Source organism: Apteryx rowi, unplaced genomic scaffold (genome assembly GCF_003343035.1).
Source record: "Apteryx rowi isolate R43461 unplaced genomic scaffold, aptRow1 scaffold_3, whole genome shotgun sequence".
In the NCBI taxonomy this organism is placed as follows: Eukaryota; Metazoa; Chordata; class Aves; order Apterygiformes; family Apterygidae; genus Apteryx; species Apteryx rowi.
Genome location: NW_020449418.1, coordinates 4,600,858 through 4,617,456, shown reverse-complemented (window position 1 = coordinate 4,617,456; position 16,599 = coordinate 4,600,858). Strand labels below are relative to the sequence as shown.

At 41.0% G+C, this 16,599-nt stretch overlaps 1 protein-coding gene across 1 annotated transcript in view; it reads right to left on the bottom strand.

The window, feature by feature from the left end:
* Positions 1–16,599, bottom strand: part of SORCS1 (sortilin related VPS10 domain containing receptor 1) — a 315,565-nt gene that overhangs the window by 52,880 nt on the left and 246,086 nt on the right. The window contains exons 14-19 of the mRNA XM_026069669.1: positions 13,030–13,176; positions 5,877–5,979; positions 5,329–5,405; positions 4,032–4,123; positions 2,903–3,010; positions 1,128–1,245 (exon numbers count right to left, since the gene is read on the bottom strand). Coding sequence (XP_025925454.1) covers positions 1,128–1,245; positions 2,903–3,010; positions 4,032–4,123; positions 5,329–5,405; positions 5,877–5,979; positions 13,030–13,176 — 645 coding nt within the window. The remainder of the gene's footprint in view (positions 1–1,127; positions 1,246–2,902; positions 3,011–4,031; positions 4,124–5,328; positions 5,406–5,876; positions 5,980–13,029; positions 13,177–16,599) is intronic.

Here is a 16,599-nt window from a genome sequence, read left to right as displayed (position 1 = left end):
TTCATCCTTGTAAAATTGTTGGAGGAAAGAGAAACTTTTCATGGCTTTGATTTGCCCATGAAAAAGAAGGGCCAGAATGGCAACTGGTGTAAAATTCTGTGGCTTCTTGAATTTGTAGGAAGCAGTACTGATTTTCCTCATTTGAGGATTTAAGTCATATCTGGTATTTTTAATGTGGAGTTGAGCCTTGTGTAAGCGGCTAGTCTGAGTCAAGCTACTTTCATTTTATATTCATTATTAAATTCTTGCGCAGCAAGACACAGACAGAAGGACAACCTTTGATGATATAAATGGGTGCATCTCTTTTGACTTCAGTGGAGCCTGGGGTGTTTATATAGCCATAGAATTTGAGCCGTATTTTATTCTAATTTGATATAACACAGGCTGCCATGTCAGACTTGGCAGAGCTGGGAAAGTGCCCCCAGGGCAGGCACAGAGCGCTGCACAGAGCAAGTTAGCACGCTGGGGCATTTGGAGCAATGGCTCCAGGAAGGAGCATGCAGCAGCTGCAATCAGGATGCAAGGAACAGGGCACAGTGGACTCAAAGGAGCAAGGAATAAACTGCCYGACTCCTGCTGCAGAACAGACAGAGCAACGATGAAAACCAGTGAGTCAGAAATGGGTGTGAGATGGCTGCAATTGGAGGAAACAAGTGTGAAAGCAGTAAAAGGGTCTTAAGACACAAGGCTCTGAGGGCACAGAAGGCCAGAGGGAGAGAAAGGAGGTAAGGACTGAGAAACAGAATGGGAGATCTAAGAGTGAAGGAGTTCGAGCCTCTTTCAGCAGCAATGCTTGTGCTGTTACTGCTTCCCTCAGCTCTGGATAAGAGTCTGAGCTGTGCTTACAAGTGCCTGCACAGAGCCTGAAAACTCTGTCCCTTCTTCAGCACTGACTTTTATTCATTAGATACAGAAGAAGCCAATGGACAGCTGTTCATTCCTGGGGCTCACAGTGTGCAATCTGAGGCCAACACACCTGTGTAACAAAACAGAGCTGTCCAGCAAGGGACTAATGCCAAAAAAAAATCTGATACATCAAGCTGGCAGGAAAAGACAAGTGGATTATACTGATCTTTAACTGTAGGATCATTAATTACCTCAGGTCATATCCCAGCCTCATTTCTCACCTGGCTATGGAGTTGCCAAGGCCTGTAGTCCTCTTCTGCACACCTCCGATCAAAAATGGACTTGTAATCCACTTTCACCAGCTGCCATTCTGAGCGGTGGCTGAAATGTCCAAACACTCTACAGAATACAGCAAAGCGTGCATACAGTAAAAGGTAGGGCCAGATGGAGTCTGGTAGTTACCTGATAGAGTTACCCACAAATTTCCAACAGAGATTAATTCTTCTAGGGGCCCAGTCCCAATGATTTTCACTGGACTGACATATTGAAAATGAGACTTGAACTCCTAAATATATACCACCCTCTTGAAAACTGGACATAGCTTTTACTCTGTGGATCAAGATCCTCCCACTTATGTCAATTCCCAGACTGACCAAAAAGAAAAGACTTGACATAGGGCTGGAGACAATGCTTCTTTACAGTCCTTCTAGACCTGAGTTGCTGTATCTCTGCAGCTGTTGCCCCGTGACGATTTACTGGTTCTGGCTGGCTGTACTAGAATTCTTCCATACTGTATATTGTACATTGCACAGTGTGGTTTTATCATCAATTATACAGTTTATAGACAACTCCATAGAGACTTTCCATTATCCATTCAGATACTGTGATCTGGCACTGAATCCCACTCTTGCCAATGAAACAATTAAATATGAGTGCTCCAAACTGGCTTTTAAACCATTAAGGTTTATTTTAGGATGAGGTTATATTTGTTGAACTTTGACTAACAAGTTAACATACAGGAAATGCAGAATGATATTTCAAAATATCAATAAAACATGGGAGACAACGTGGGCTTTGGCCCTGAAATACTCTTACTATTGTAGATAATGCAAATGCCTGGGGAGAGAAGTTCATTCACTACGTTTGAATTTGCCATTAGGTTTTTTTGTTCTAAAACTGATTTAAAATCAAAGACAATCTATTCAACTCCAATTTACCTTTGCCTAATGTCTCTTTAACAGAACCAATCAAATATGAGCAGCTAACTGTTTACAAGAGAGCCGCATCTTCAGATTGTCAAATTTTAAGAGTTACCCACAAGATTTTGATATCTCAAATAAGAGCTTTGGGCATGATTTCCACAAGAATTAAAACTCAAATGGATCATTCTCCATTCACCTCTATTAACTCAGGTTAGTTTTTTCAAGCCACATATTCTGTCTATTACAGGTCAGATCATTTTTTGCAAATAGAAACTGAATTTTCCTCCTGCTTTTCCAAATCTGATCTCAGGTAAAATGTCACAATTTCTGGCAGGCTGAATCAGATTTATGCACCATGCAGAACTTAGCATACCAGATTGAAACTAATCACAATTTTTCATGAGTCAGCCTCCAGGTAACATTTTGTCATTCATTCTTACACAAGAACGTCTTCATTTTCCTGTGTCTCAGTTAAAAAAAAAAAAAAAAAGAAAGAAAAAAAGAAAGAAGTAGCAGCAAAAACAGAGCTATAAAAATACCCCACCATTTTTCTTTCAWATATTCATCTGTCAGGGATAACTCTGCTTTAAATCACACTCAATTTAAGGAGTCAGGTTTCAAGCTGATAAACTAAGCGATAATATTTTTTAGCTTGCAACAAACTATATTGTCATTCCCTCAATCATGTCACACATAAACATTGATGATTTAGCAACAGAAGACTATACACTCCTGGCTTCAGATAGCACGTGGTTTGGTCCCCAACCAGAAGCGCTATTATGTTACGAACAACTCTCATAAGATATTTATGGTGCAGTTCCCATCAACATTAGCATGATGACACGCTCACTTACGTCATGATGAGAGTTTCCTCTCCAGGTTCCCCTAACACTCCATCAACAAACAGTGGGAGGGATGTGAAGCTGTATTTGCTCCAAGAGTTCCCTTCATCGAAACTTAACCTAGTGGAGAATGCAGAATTAGTGTCTTTCCTTACTCTCCTCCTACATTACTTGAGGAGACTGTCTAGTCCACTACTGCTGATAAGTAGGAAACAGCTTCTGTTCTTGGCTACTGCAGTTTTAGTCCTTGAAATAACTACTTTTTTTGGAAGCATCATAAATCAGAGCATTGATCAAGCTTGTCTGGCACTACAGTGCTAAGCCATGGCCAATACTTAAGTGGTAGAAACTAATAAGCTTCTGTTAGAGATTGATGCTTTAAGGGCAAAATGTAGCCTAGGACTAAGAGTTTTTTAAATAAATGGGTGGGTTTTAGCATCCTAGTTTTGAGTTTCCACCATAAGACATTTTGAGGAGGTTAGATTTCCAGCACACAAAAGCTTTGCCTCTTCTGACCAGTCATCTTCCCTGTGGTTGGTCTAAGTGGAACCTTGGAACCACTCACCACTTCTTAAAATTTGGGGCTGTTTTAGATATCGATATGACGCTTATTGTAGTGGCAGGCAAAACAGCACTGAACTATATTTTACCTGCTACCGAAACTCAAGAGTGCTATCTAGTGGGGACACTTTTTTGTGTATAGCTTTATTGGCTATATAACCTAGAAGTTATTCAACAAAATTCTGGTCCATGATTGCTGCCTCCCACATAGAAGACAATTTTATCAATAATTTTGAAAATAGAGTACTTTGGCAATTTATTAAGAAACAAAGCCATATGCCAAACTATCTATTATATAAATAACCTAATTCAAGAAGCCAACCCTTGGTAAGTCAGGAAAGTTCTTTGTTTCTTTGTCGAATTACATTGACAATATCTAAGATCAGGCCCAGCTGAAACAGTGTAAAACAGAATTGCCAGGACTTCTTAGTCTTATCTAAGTGAATGCTTGCCAGTTTCTTAACTGATACTTTCTAGATTCTAGCTACAAAAAATTGTAGATGCAGCCTAACTGCCAACATCCTGGCATCTGAAAGGAGGGATATCAGACTATCACATTTAGCACAGCTGGAATCGTTACCAGAGATGTCTGATAGGCAGGGATGTGTGTTTCATAGCGACAAGTACTCCACCTTGATCCAGGTACAGAACACTATGCTCGTCTTCAAAGATCTGGAAAATGAAGCACATATTTAGAACTGTTTCCTTCGTATCAAGAAAAGGCCATAGTTCTTTAAATCACAGTTCATGACAGAGGATGGAAATGCATTAAGCAAACTATTGAGCAGAGGAAGGCATTTTGTATCGAGATAGTTCCTTTTTTTTTGTCTTTTTAGGTCCTTGCAAAATGCATTTTGCCTCTACTCAATAGAAAGGAGAGTCAGTTATAAACATGAATTGGTGCATGGATAAACAATTTTCTTCTTTTCAATGACAGATTTCTGTTTGAGGAGGAAGAACTTAACATGTTTGCACATATCTGACCCTAGCCCACATAAGTGATGTAGAGGGAAAAATGAGGGCTGGTCAAACACTGTGAAATAATTAAATTCCTGGAATATCAAATATTTAAACAGATTTTCTTTTCCTGTGTTTCTTTTGTATCAGCTTTCTGCAAACATCTGCTCTCCAGTTTATATAACAGCACTCATGAGTCTGGGAAAGTCACTTCTCTCTATGACTTCATATCGCACCTGAAAAATGGGAATCAACTTCTCTTTGAATATAAATAAATTAAAGGATAGCAATGCTTTTGTAACAAGTGGGATTCAACTAAACATTAGGCATTTGATTTAAATTCATCATCTAGTCCGTCTCCTTTATCAATGGAGAGAGACACAGCTTCAGAATAGGTTGAACTGTGTTCTGTCTTTTTCTCAATTAACTTCAGAGCAAGGCAAGATCATTAGCTTAAATGATCACTGAGCTTTGGACAACTCAACTCAGGTGAGATGAATCCCACACTCAGTGAGGGAGAAGTAGACTACCATAACAGCTAATCCTCTGGAAAGTAGATCATGGAGGAAGAGGAAATGGTTTGACCAGTACAAGGGGTATACAACAGTAAAGGGAAACATATTATCTCCTTGTAAATATTCATACTTTTTTCTGTTCTACTCTGCTGCAGGGTTAAATTGAAGCCAACCTCTGAGTAGTATTATAAAAATAATTTTGAGTTATATGAAACCTAATGATGTATTCAGCATTTTTTACTGGGTATATCTCTACCTCTCAACAGGAAAAGAAGTTTTCCCTTTTGTGTAGATTAGCAAAAAACTACTCTGAACCAAAAGAAAAAAAATGAAGTAACATTTTGAATCTAATTCCATTATAATTCCTTACAATTACTATTTCAACCTGTGATCCTGTGCACATACCTGTCTCCATGTGTTCCCAGCATCAGAAGAAACAAACATGCTGATGTCATTGTCTGATAGTTCAGCACCTATATTACCTGTAAGAAGAACACTGATCAGCAAAGCAACGTTTTAAGAAATAGCAGAATGAGCAAATCAGGGAAATAAACATTTTTGGTTTACCTTTTGTATTTATAGAACTTTTAGTCTTGGGAAGAGAGAATAAGGGGATCCAACATCCAGTTTGAAGAAAATGTATGTAAAAGTTGCAAAGCATACATCTCTACGCACCTCCGTACACAAAGGAAATGCACTGGTTTGAATCTAATGTTCATGAGAGTACAGGGCTAGAACTGATATCCTGGGTCTTGAAGGCCAGTTTCCATCAAAACAAATGACAGCTTGAAGGTCCATAAGGACTTCCATTTGAGAGTCTTCCTTTCTTCCTTCCCAGTACAGGTGGTGCTACATCACATGAGCCACTTAACACCCTCCCAGACCCATCACAAACTCAAGACTTGTCTCAGCAGTTGCACATCATAAACAGGCAAGCATTAAAAGCTTCATACCTGAAGCTACAATAATGCTGGGGGCAGTATCTCGGCTGGCGATATTTCCTGAGGTGTAGGGATTCTCTGAGACCTTCAGGTGAAGATGAAGGGAACAATAGGGCTATAGAGAAAGGGGAGAGAAAAGTGAAAAGCAGAGACACAACGTGAAGTGCATTCTCCTATTCCTACACGTTTTATGCCCTGAAGGGCATAAGAGCCCAATTAACAGTTGCTCTTGAGATTCAGGACACTGTTTCCTTAAAGCTGCACCCAGCCATTCTTAGAAAGATATGGCCACTGTTCTGGTGACACTTTGCACCAGAATGATCCCATATGTTGCCAATGAAGCTACAAGGACAGGCATTGGGACTTATTCTTGCCCTTCAATGAAGGAGACACTCCAGAGAAAAGAATTTATCAGCTTCTCTTGCTCCAGTGGGAGAGTTTCTCTGCAACTTTCCAGTGCAACCCTTTCCCACTGGGAAACCAATTCACTAGGCTGCAAACCTTTCACAAGAACAAGGCAATGTCATTGAAGCTGTATGCAGGAAGGAGGCAACCTGGCTTGCAAGGACAGGTAAAGGTAAGGACTACTTAGCTCCCCTGACTGCTAGCCCTCTTGAGAAGCAAACAAGGCTACAAATATGATGAAGTGATTCACAGAACAGCATTGCCCTCGCTAACTCGGGAATGCAGAGCAATATAACCATACCATCGCTGCTAATTAGCCATGAGAAACAACTTAATTCAGACAGTGTCATACCATTTCTTGACCCTGAACTTTTTTGACACTTGACTGTTCTACACTACACTAGGCAGAAATATCAGGACTGAAAAGTATCAGTTTAAAAGTTGTTTAATACAATGCTTGATCGCCACATCTGGATGTGACCTTTGAGATTTCAATCCAACGGAAACCTTACCTACATGCAGTTGATTTTATATGTCAGGTACTCAGGTAGGGCAGGAATGGTACAGAATAAATCAGCTGAGCAAGTAGGTAAGGAGACAGACAGGCAGATTTCCAAATCTGCCATTATCATTTCATCCATGTCTCTACAAATCTGTAGCCTGATAATTTCTGACAATTTCTGATAATTTTCGCCCTCTCTTGGGTTTTATTTTCAGGGCTTTTTTCTTCCAAACCTCATGAAAAGCCCTTCATGAAATAGGCCAAGGGAAGGGAGGGGGAAAAAATACTGTCAAGAAAACTTGAAGCAAGCTGACCAAATTGAGGAGTGGGTGTTAGACAGTTGAGGAGCATAAACAGCAAAGCACTTGCTTCAACTTGCATGGCTCTGCAAGACAAGCAGGGCAGACTATTCAGAAGGCCCTTCAGGCCCTGAATAGGCAGGTGTCTCTCTTTAACATACACTGTCTAAATCTGAGATCTCCAGCCCCAGAAGTTTTCTAGGCTTCCTCTTCAGCCACTGGAGAAAGACCCCTGACCCATCCCATCTCAAGGTAGGTGTCTATGACTCTGAAATGACAATCTACCCGTGGAGAACGACAACCACAACAGGCACATTTCTTTTTGCAAAGATGGATGGGGTTGGTGAGGAGAGATGTGAGCTCTCACTTCTGTGAGACAGGGAAAAGGGACACGGGGCGGTGCAGAAGGGAACATCACCTGCCAAGCACAATATGCCGAGCACCCTTGACAGCCTTGCGAGGTGAGCCGCTGGAGCAGCCTCGGGGGGCAGGGAGGGAGGGGAAAGCAAATTGAGCTGACGTGCATGCAGAAAGTAGAAAAGCACTAAGGGAGAATGAACTATTCCCTTTTACATTTTTATACATTGTGAAAAGACCAAATACAGAACATAGTTTCAAAACTAACATACTCCAAGTCCACCTCCAAAATTTTGAGGACAGTAACTAATGGCATTAACTCAGCCAGTTCCCTACTCTAGAGGTTAGATCTCGTTAGGCTCAAATTTGTGTTACCTGAGGTTTTCTTTCAAATTTGTCTCACTTCACAGATATAGTACACAGCAATGCAATACATGCATCAAATATTAAAACCCAGGGCACCTATCTAAGCTGAGAGACAGTACTTCTAGTGGCATGACTGCTTATTGGTTGGACTGCAGTGATACTTAGAGACTCCAGTAATAATTGGGTATGATGTAAAAAACATTTCCACTCCAGCCACACACCTAAAGTTATTGTCCATTGTCATCTCACCTCTAGACTACAGTGGCATTCTCCTCTTCATTCCAGATCCCTTATCCATCAGTTTCCTTACCCAATTCATTCACAGATACTTCTCCAGGCTAGCTTGTCTTCCACCATATTGCTGGTCTCTTTGTGTTTCTCCTCTGGCTCCCACAGCTTAACTTGTATACAGACATCTCGGATTTGCTTTTTAGGCATTTCATCAATGATCTCTATCCTCTTATTGTTCCAAACAGGTTACAGAAATGATTTTTATCATCGTAATCATCAGTTTGGGGTGTCCCTGTCACTGTCTAGTGCTGTGATAAGTGCTGCACAAATACCAAGAAAAAGACAACCACTGCCATGGAGCACTTGCAACTGAGGTAGAAGATGAAGCCAAAGCGACATATCCCATTACCCTGTTCACTACCATAGCTCTTGCAGTCATGCTAAAGTTCAGTACTTGCTTCTAATATTTTCAAGWCAGCACTTCTATGCTCCACTCCCCTCTCAGAAGGCTCCTGAGGTCTGGAAAAAACTCCCCCTAAACACTTGAAAACCCACATCATGGCTGTTCTGCAAAGCCCACCTGAACAGTCTCCAATGATGTGTGCAAAGCAGCTGGCAGTAGCTGGCAGGTATCACTGATCAGTATTTGCAGAATTGCCACGAGCAGGTTTGGGAAAACTTGAGAAGACATCCCTTCCATCTTGCAAGGTGTCCCAGAACACAATTCCCTGTACTATGTTTCAGCTAGAAGCAAATGCCATCCTTTTTTCCCCCTGTATGCCTAGGAGCTACTACTAAAGGTCCCTGAACAGGAGTGGGGCAAAGTGTTAAAATACAAGGATGAGGCTAGACACCATCCAGAAACCTAGGAGTAGTCACACTACTTGCTCACCTGCAAAGGCACAGACCAATGAAGAGAGCTAAACACTTCCACGAGGGATTCAGAAAATCACACTTAGATGCTTAAATTATTGTCAGATGGTGCGAATGCCCGTCGTTATGAGAAATGGGTCTTGTCCTGAAAGCGCTTATAATTCATATAGACAAGATAAATAAAATGTGGGAGGGAATAAACAGATATCTGGGGAAGAGTGGCACAGAGAAAGTAAATGACTTGCCCAAAGTTACATTGGAGGTAGGTCTAAAAATTGAATCAACATTCTCTTGAGATTCAGCCCAGTGTTTTAACCACAAGACCATCCTTGAAAGCAAATTGAAAGCTAATACTAGAGGCCCATAACTTGCAAGATAGAATTACTCTGAAGTTGACCACTTCACAGCACAAGATAAGTATCAGACAAAACCAGCACCTTTGGAACATAATCTTTATAAAATACCTGCCAAGGTATTAAGTGTATTCAGCTTAGAAAAAAAGTGGTACAAACAAGATAGGCTTAGATAGAATTCTGTTGTTTTCCTTCATTCTCGTTATTCAGAGCAATCTCACACACACACACACACACACAAAAAAAAAAAAGCAAAAAAATTCTCTCCTCTCTCCTGCATCTTCGATGTGGATCCAGAAGTCCTTACCTCCCAATCTCCACGGGTTTCCTGCCACAGACCTATACCCCCCATGCTCCTTTACTGCAGTTCCTGAACAGGACACCGCTCCTCTTTCTGGTGGCAGGATACAACCAGCCCTACCCAGCAGGATTCCTGAAGAGTTAATGCCACCTCCTAGTTATGAATCATCTTCAAAACTCTATTTTTCTCAGGTCTCCAAGACACGTGGTCTACATCTCCTGGCTCTAGGATATATGAAGATCTAAATACCTGCTCCACAGGCTCAGTAATGTCTGCTGCCTCTTCTGTAAACAAAATTGGAGAGAAATGCACTGCTCTGGAGTCAGGTAAGTTCTTCTTAGCGCTCAGATGGAAGGTGCACGTCCAACCAGAGGAAAGGTTTGTTTCAAAGTCAAAGGGAAATATTTTAATGTTCTAGTTTAAATGGTCACTTTCATTTTTAAACTTGATGCAAGTTTCAAGAAAGAGTTAAAAAAGAAAAAGATGAAATAGCTAGAGAATAAACCTTTTCGTTTGACCTGTTTCCCTCTCCTCCCAATTCAGCCACTGAACCAGAAAAGAAATTCATTATTTGCACAAGTAATTCATCCATTTCCTTTTCTCCATTTTTTTTTTCCCTGAACAGAATGCCCCTGTGGATCCCTGGCTTATTTCCAGGCATATACGACATTTCTAGTACTTCTGCTCAGAAAATTTCCCCTACTACTCCCAAACTCTGTGCTCTGTTATCTGTCATTTCTCAAACCTTGCACTCTGCAGTCTTTCATCTCCCCCTACCATTAACTGTGAAGCTCAAAGTGGATTTTTAAATAGCCTGGCTCTCTCTTGTGGGATTACTATTTTACTTTGCAGTTTTGGTATATTTTCTAAATTGCCCTCCTGCCTTTCTCTTGCAAGCAGACTGCTCCTGTAAAAGACTCTGTAAGTCAGTTTAGTTCAGATTTCTTCTATTTCCCATCTTGCAAACTATCAAGTCAACCACCTGAGACCCTGATATGCTGAGCGGATCCTTGCTGTGTTACAATTCCACTAGTTTGTGATGACCTAAGCATGAAGGAGTGCTCAGACAGGCTCGGACAATGCCAGAGGTCTCTTACCCATCTCTATTACCTCATGCCAAAGGGAAGAGGAAAACTAAACATAGCTAAACACTGCTCTAGCCTTATCATAGGCAAGGGCCAACTAATTTCCTTCTTACTCTCTTTCTGGAAAAGTAAAGCCTGAGCTGCATAGTTTAATTCCATTGAGGATCTACCCCATGCCCTCTTGAAATCAATGCAGAGATTCCTACAGACTCCCACCGACCCCAGCCCAAGTCATAGAGGGTGTAAGAGGTGGTTGCTTTCCAGTGAAAACAGGATGACAAGTCTGTATCAAGCTTGCACATGGTGGAAGCAACGCTCAGGGCAGCTACGTTCTTGTGTAGACAGCAAGATAAAAATGGGCCAGTGTTTAAACAGTGTTTTGTGCATAGCGGAGTTATAAGCATGTGAACACAATCCACAGAGAACCAAGAGTTTTTTTGGATCAATTCAAGTGCCCCACACTTCTGCCCCTGCTCGTGACCCCTCACCTGGCATGTTCAACTTTACCACCACCGAGGGAGTCCCAGCTTGTATAGGCACAGCTGATCTAACTCCAGCTGGACTACACGGAGCTCTCAGGTGACCATGAGTGCAACGGCAGACACGGTGTGGATGGGAAGACTCAAGGGAGCCATAATCCCCTCTTCCCATGACAGCCATCCAATTCTGGTTTATACTCAGACATACAACCACTTTCGCTATATAGCAGATAACTGCAGTGGCAGCATACTCTTGTATATAAAATGCACAATTCCTGCGCACAACTGTTCTTTGAAGACTTTGCAAGTGGTACTTTTGGCTCATTTATAACCACAATGGCAAGTCAGATCTCTCATAAGCAATGTATAAGAATAGCAAGAAAGACCTTTGCTTAGAGTTCAAACTTCCAATTTATGGAAAAAGTGTGAGGTTTACTTTTATTATTTTATGAACCCACAAGGTTTATATTTCTTGGGTTTTTTTTTTGTTGTTTTTTTTTACTGGAAATATTATACTCTCACCTTGAAAATCTTGGGTTTATGACAAAACTGGYCATCATTTGAAAAAGTTAAGTATTTTATTTATAAAAAATGTTCACCCGAGTTAAAATTAGGTTACAATCTATTTAAAACACAAGACTTCTACACATACTGCTTTCCAAAAAATTGAAATGTTTTATGTCTGCAAAGTTTTCTGAATGCCATCTTTTCGGTTTTCATCTTAAAGAAAGATTTAATTTAGAACTGCCCTTAGATATAATTTTTAAAAAGACAGAAAAAGAAAACAAACCCAAGGGAATTTGGTCCTTCTCTGAAATAAGTCTTCTGTTTGACTCCCAATCCTCCCTATTTATTTTTTATTTTCCAGAGAGAAAATGAAATGACTTTCATTCCGGCTCTATCAAAAAATCAATTACTTGAACAGCTTCAAATACAAAGTTATTTATTCTTTGCTCTTACAAATAATGTGTGGGGTTCAGTTAAAAGATTAGTGTAGCATTCAGTTACGTAACATCGTGCACATAATGTAAAGCTGATTCATATTCTAACAAACTTACAGCCTCAGCAATGAGAAACAACATTTTTTTGCGTGATGGGAGGCAACACGCAGGAAGAGTAGTATAAGTAGTGTTCTGTCTGAAACATGTTACCATTTTTGCAGTATAAAAGTTATTGAAAATTGTAATGGCTAGAGTTCTCAGAGCATTATCCCAGTACTGTATATAGATTATAAAAGCCGAAAAATACACACAGAAAAGTCTAACCTATCTAATTTAGCAGCATTTTCCAATTCTATTCATGTTGCTTAGATTTTCCTTTCACTCTTGGAAACCTTTTACCTATAATGATAAATGTTTAAAGGTTTATCTGTATGTTGATCTATAGTGATAAATACAAACACAGATACAACATACACACCCAACATTTACCCACCCATACATTTGCATGAATGTGTCGCTTTTCATTTTTGAGCTCAAAGAGAAAATCATAAACATTAACATTGCCAACAGACTGGCCCGAAAGAAGAGAGCCCTCTTCATTTGAGCCTACAGCGAATTATTAGGGTTCCTGAAAGCTCCCGAGCCTACAGTAGCTCACTCCTCCCATCTAGTGTCCAGAGAATCAACTGCGCAGAAACAGAGTCCAGCTTCACCTGCTGTTTTCAGAGCAGACCATCAGTTGTGCAGAGGGAAGCTGATCTGCAATGCTTTCTTTTGTTCCAGAAATTAAATTAAATTACAATGCCAGCTCTTGCAATACCATCTGGCGGCCCTAACCTAATGTACTGCACTTTTAAAATGCAGCATTCTCTCCATGAATCACACCGCATGAGCTGCCCTCCCGGTGTTACCTCCAAAAAAAAAAGATTGCTCTGGCGTGTTACTGCTGCCCCAAGTCCCACCATGTACTTACCAGGAGACAGTGAACAGGGTTTCCTCTCAGATCAGTGTCCGGAGCCTGCAGCAAGCTCCAATCTCTTCCTTTATTGTAGGTGATGAAAGTTTTCACTTGGTTGTCAATCTTCTTGTTAGCCAAGAACATTCCCTTTATCCCTGCTACCTAGGAAAAATTGACATGGCTGAAAAATAGATTAAGCCGATGCAGGTTCTGGGTACACGTGTGTCTCTCTTGCCCTGTCAAATCCAACAGTGATCTTGTGGCTGTGTCAGTGTGATAGATGTCAGGGCAAGAATTGCCAGCGAGCATCAGAGGAAGGCAAACTGAGGGGCCGAAGACAAGATTAACCGTCACAGGTGGAAAGGTGACAGATGGAAGAGAAAGCTTGTATTTCAGAAGCAGCATGGGAACATGGTAAGATGTCAGTAATGCTACCTGTAAAGTGACAATCTTTAAGCTGCATAGGCATCCTTTCCCCTGAAAGATGAAATACTTATAGGGCAGTTATTCGCCTCCAGTAGGAGAAAACAGCAGCAGTTTTGGCCTTGCAAAGAAAACAGCAACACACACATACACATGCCTTTAGTGCTTCTATTCTCATACAGCCTGTTTAGGACCTTTTATCTAAGGATCTCAATGATCAGTAATTCAGCTTCATAATGATCAGTATTTCAACATGATAACTTTGGGCATATAGGTATTTTTATGCCAGTTTTATATTTTGAGGAAACCGAAGCATCGATGATTCACCCTAGGCCACCCAGAATGTAGAACCAGCAATGAGATCCTGGTCCTTTTATTATTCCCAGTGTTTTATCTGGCAGCTTTACCAGAGGAGACCTGAAGGATTATTTTGGAAAGATGTGATGCTAACAGACTCACACTGGAATCAAGCCCAAAAGTGCCTCGGTGGGGAGAAAAAAAGTCAACCAAAACCCACAACTCACATTGCAGAATGTTCCTCATCTTCTCAGCACGCTGAAAATCAATAGCCCAATAGCTGCTGCAGCTTGCTAATGAATTTGTTAGGCTGTCATTCTGCAATCTGAGTGCTACAATAAAAAGGGAAAAGAAATCAGGAGCAGGGGAGGAAGGGAGAAACTTTGTCTTCCATCAAGTCCACTAAGTCGTCCACCCCATTTCTTCTTGTGCTGCAGAACTGGTACACAGAATCACTCATCAAGACTTTTTATTCATAGAGGTTATTACTTGAACGGCACCATGTGGCAAACGGTCACAGCAGATTCAGAGTTTGTTCTAGCCTCAGACAACTGGGCCTGCCTCAGTTGACATCCCCAGTTATGGGGTTCAGTTTGGATGCTATCAGTGCCAGCAAGGACCTTACTGCCATGCCATGGGACTATTAGTGTACAGTATATTGGTATAGTACACTGTATTAATTCTGAATAGCACTTTCTTCCTTGTGTGATTGCACTGAGGCATTTTGAAGCCACTTAAAGGCTAAGACATGATTTGCTATAAGGGGCAACAGTCTTTAAAAAAAGGAGTTAGCTGATCTATAGTTGATATAAGCATAAAAAGATAGTATTTTAAATGTTCTAACAGTATTGTTTTTCCCATGCAACTAAGTTTACAGAGTTTCTTTCATGTGATAGAAAGGCACTCTGATAAGAAAGGAGTACTCTGTCTCCCAATGGTATTGTATAAATAGCCAGGGCTGGAAAAATAACATTGTTCTGCTTTTGCTACCAGAGGCCAGAGCCAATAGCTCCATTTGTACCTTTCTTTGTTGTTGTGCTGAAATAGTTGTATTATAGTCCCTGTGAAATGCTGGCCATAAATGATTAAAGAACATTTTATATACCAGGTGACAAATGTGCTCTAAAATCCCGTGAATTTTTCTTTTTATGATTCTAGTCATGGGCTGGGAACTCAGAGTCCTTTCCAGAGTAAGCAAAGTGTAAGTTATGCTGTCAGTCTGGGACAGCTTTATCTTAAAAAAGACTGCACACAGTATACATGGTCGTGTACTCTCAGCAGGAAGAGATACACCTGTCGTGTACTCTCAGCAGGAAGAGATACACCTATTGCATATTCACATCCATGACACACAATCCCAGCTGTTCACACAACCATGACAGAGAAAGCACTGCATCCACAAGCGGTCAGAGTGACAAGCACTACAGCGGTCCCCACAGAGGCTTTGTGGGCAATCCAAACAGATATGCATTGTGTACAGACGCACTGTCCGCAGATGTGGTGAAAGATTCATACAAGACACTGAAACACACAGCTTGAAATACTTTCTTCACTTCCCATCACCAGCTTCATGCTTCAAGAATACACTTTCCATCAGAAATACATACTGGTAAAAACAAGCAAGTCCCAGACATGACAGATACACTTCATAGCTACAAACACACCTCCTCTAAAGGTTTCCATTCCCTCTTCAACCACTGGTCAAATTAAAAAACAAACAATTTATTCTAGTTTTTCCCAATACCAAAGAGGCCAACTATTATCATTTTGGAAATGACTTCCCACAGGCAGGACTGTCTTGCTGCAGACCAGTCCAAATGCAGAGCTATATTACTGGAGAGGTGCAGGAATAAGAGAGGGGACTCAGAACCACTGGCCAGTGACTGCTGCTCTTCCCTTGCTYTAGGGAACGGTCTCTAGGACAGCCCCATCGCTACTGCAGACCCTCTGAATACTGGTTCCAGTGTGTTACTGATGCATTGGCATTAGCAGGAAGTAGGAAGAAGAGCTATTCTCATGCCCTACCCTGTCCAAGAGGCAGGAAGGAGCCCCACAGAGAGTGGGTCTCCTCATCCTCTGCAAGGTCCAGCAGCAGAATAGCCCACAGTCTGGAATAACAATCTCCCAGTGAAAGGGTCCTGTTGACTTACAATGGGAGAGAATGGAGAACATGACGAGGCATGAGGGCAGAACTTCTATYTTCTCTTCATACCCAATGCAATTTCCTCTTGAGCAGCATTAAGCAGATTTATCTTTGATGTAGAACTGGTTCAGGAGTCTAGACACAAAAACACATTCACTACAATGCAAACAGATGAACCTACCTATTCTACCCAAGAAGCACATACATACAGACGCACGTACATGCCTTTTTCTGGCGTCATCTTCTCAAATAATCTTTCTTTTCTAAATATACTGCTGTCACCATACAAGGACTGATTTTGCAATCTCTCCACTTTTTTAATTCATCTATGGATTTTCTTCTTCTCTCTTCATYTCCATTTACCCCTAAGCACTCATCATTTGCAGCAACCCTATTGGGACAATCACACTGGATGGCTTTCTGTTCCCTTCCAGCTAGAACATCAAATTTAAAAGGAGGTTTGTGCCAGGTTCAGTGCCAGCCAATATTCTTTCTATCTAGGTAATCAGCAGATATGACGCTACAAGTCTGATCCCATCAAATTCAACCTAGGTTACTGTGTACTGTCAGTCTAATAAAACAAAGACTTTCCTTTCCCCCTGGGATGTAGGGCACCTTTACATAATACAGTGAAACTGCTTCTCAAGCTGACAGTAATAAGAGGCAACAGCCTTTCCATGGGCTGCCAGCATTGCAGAGATTAACAGTAAAAACCTCTGAAT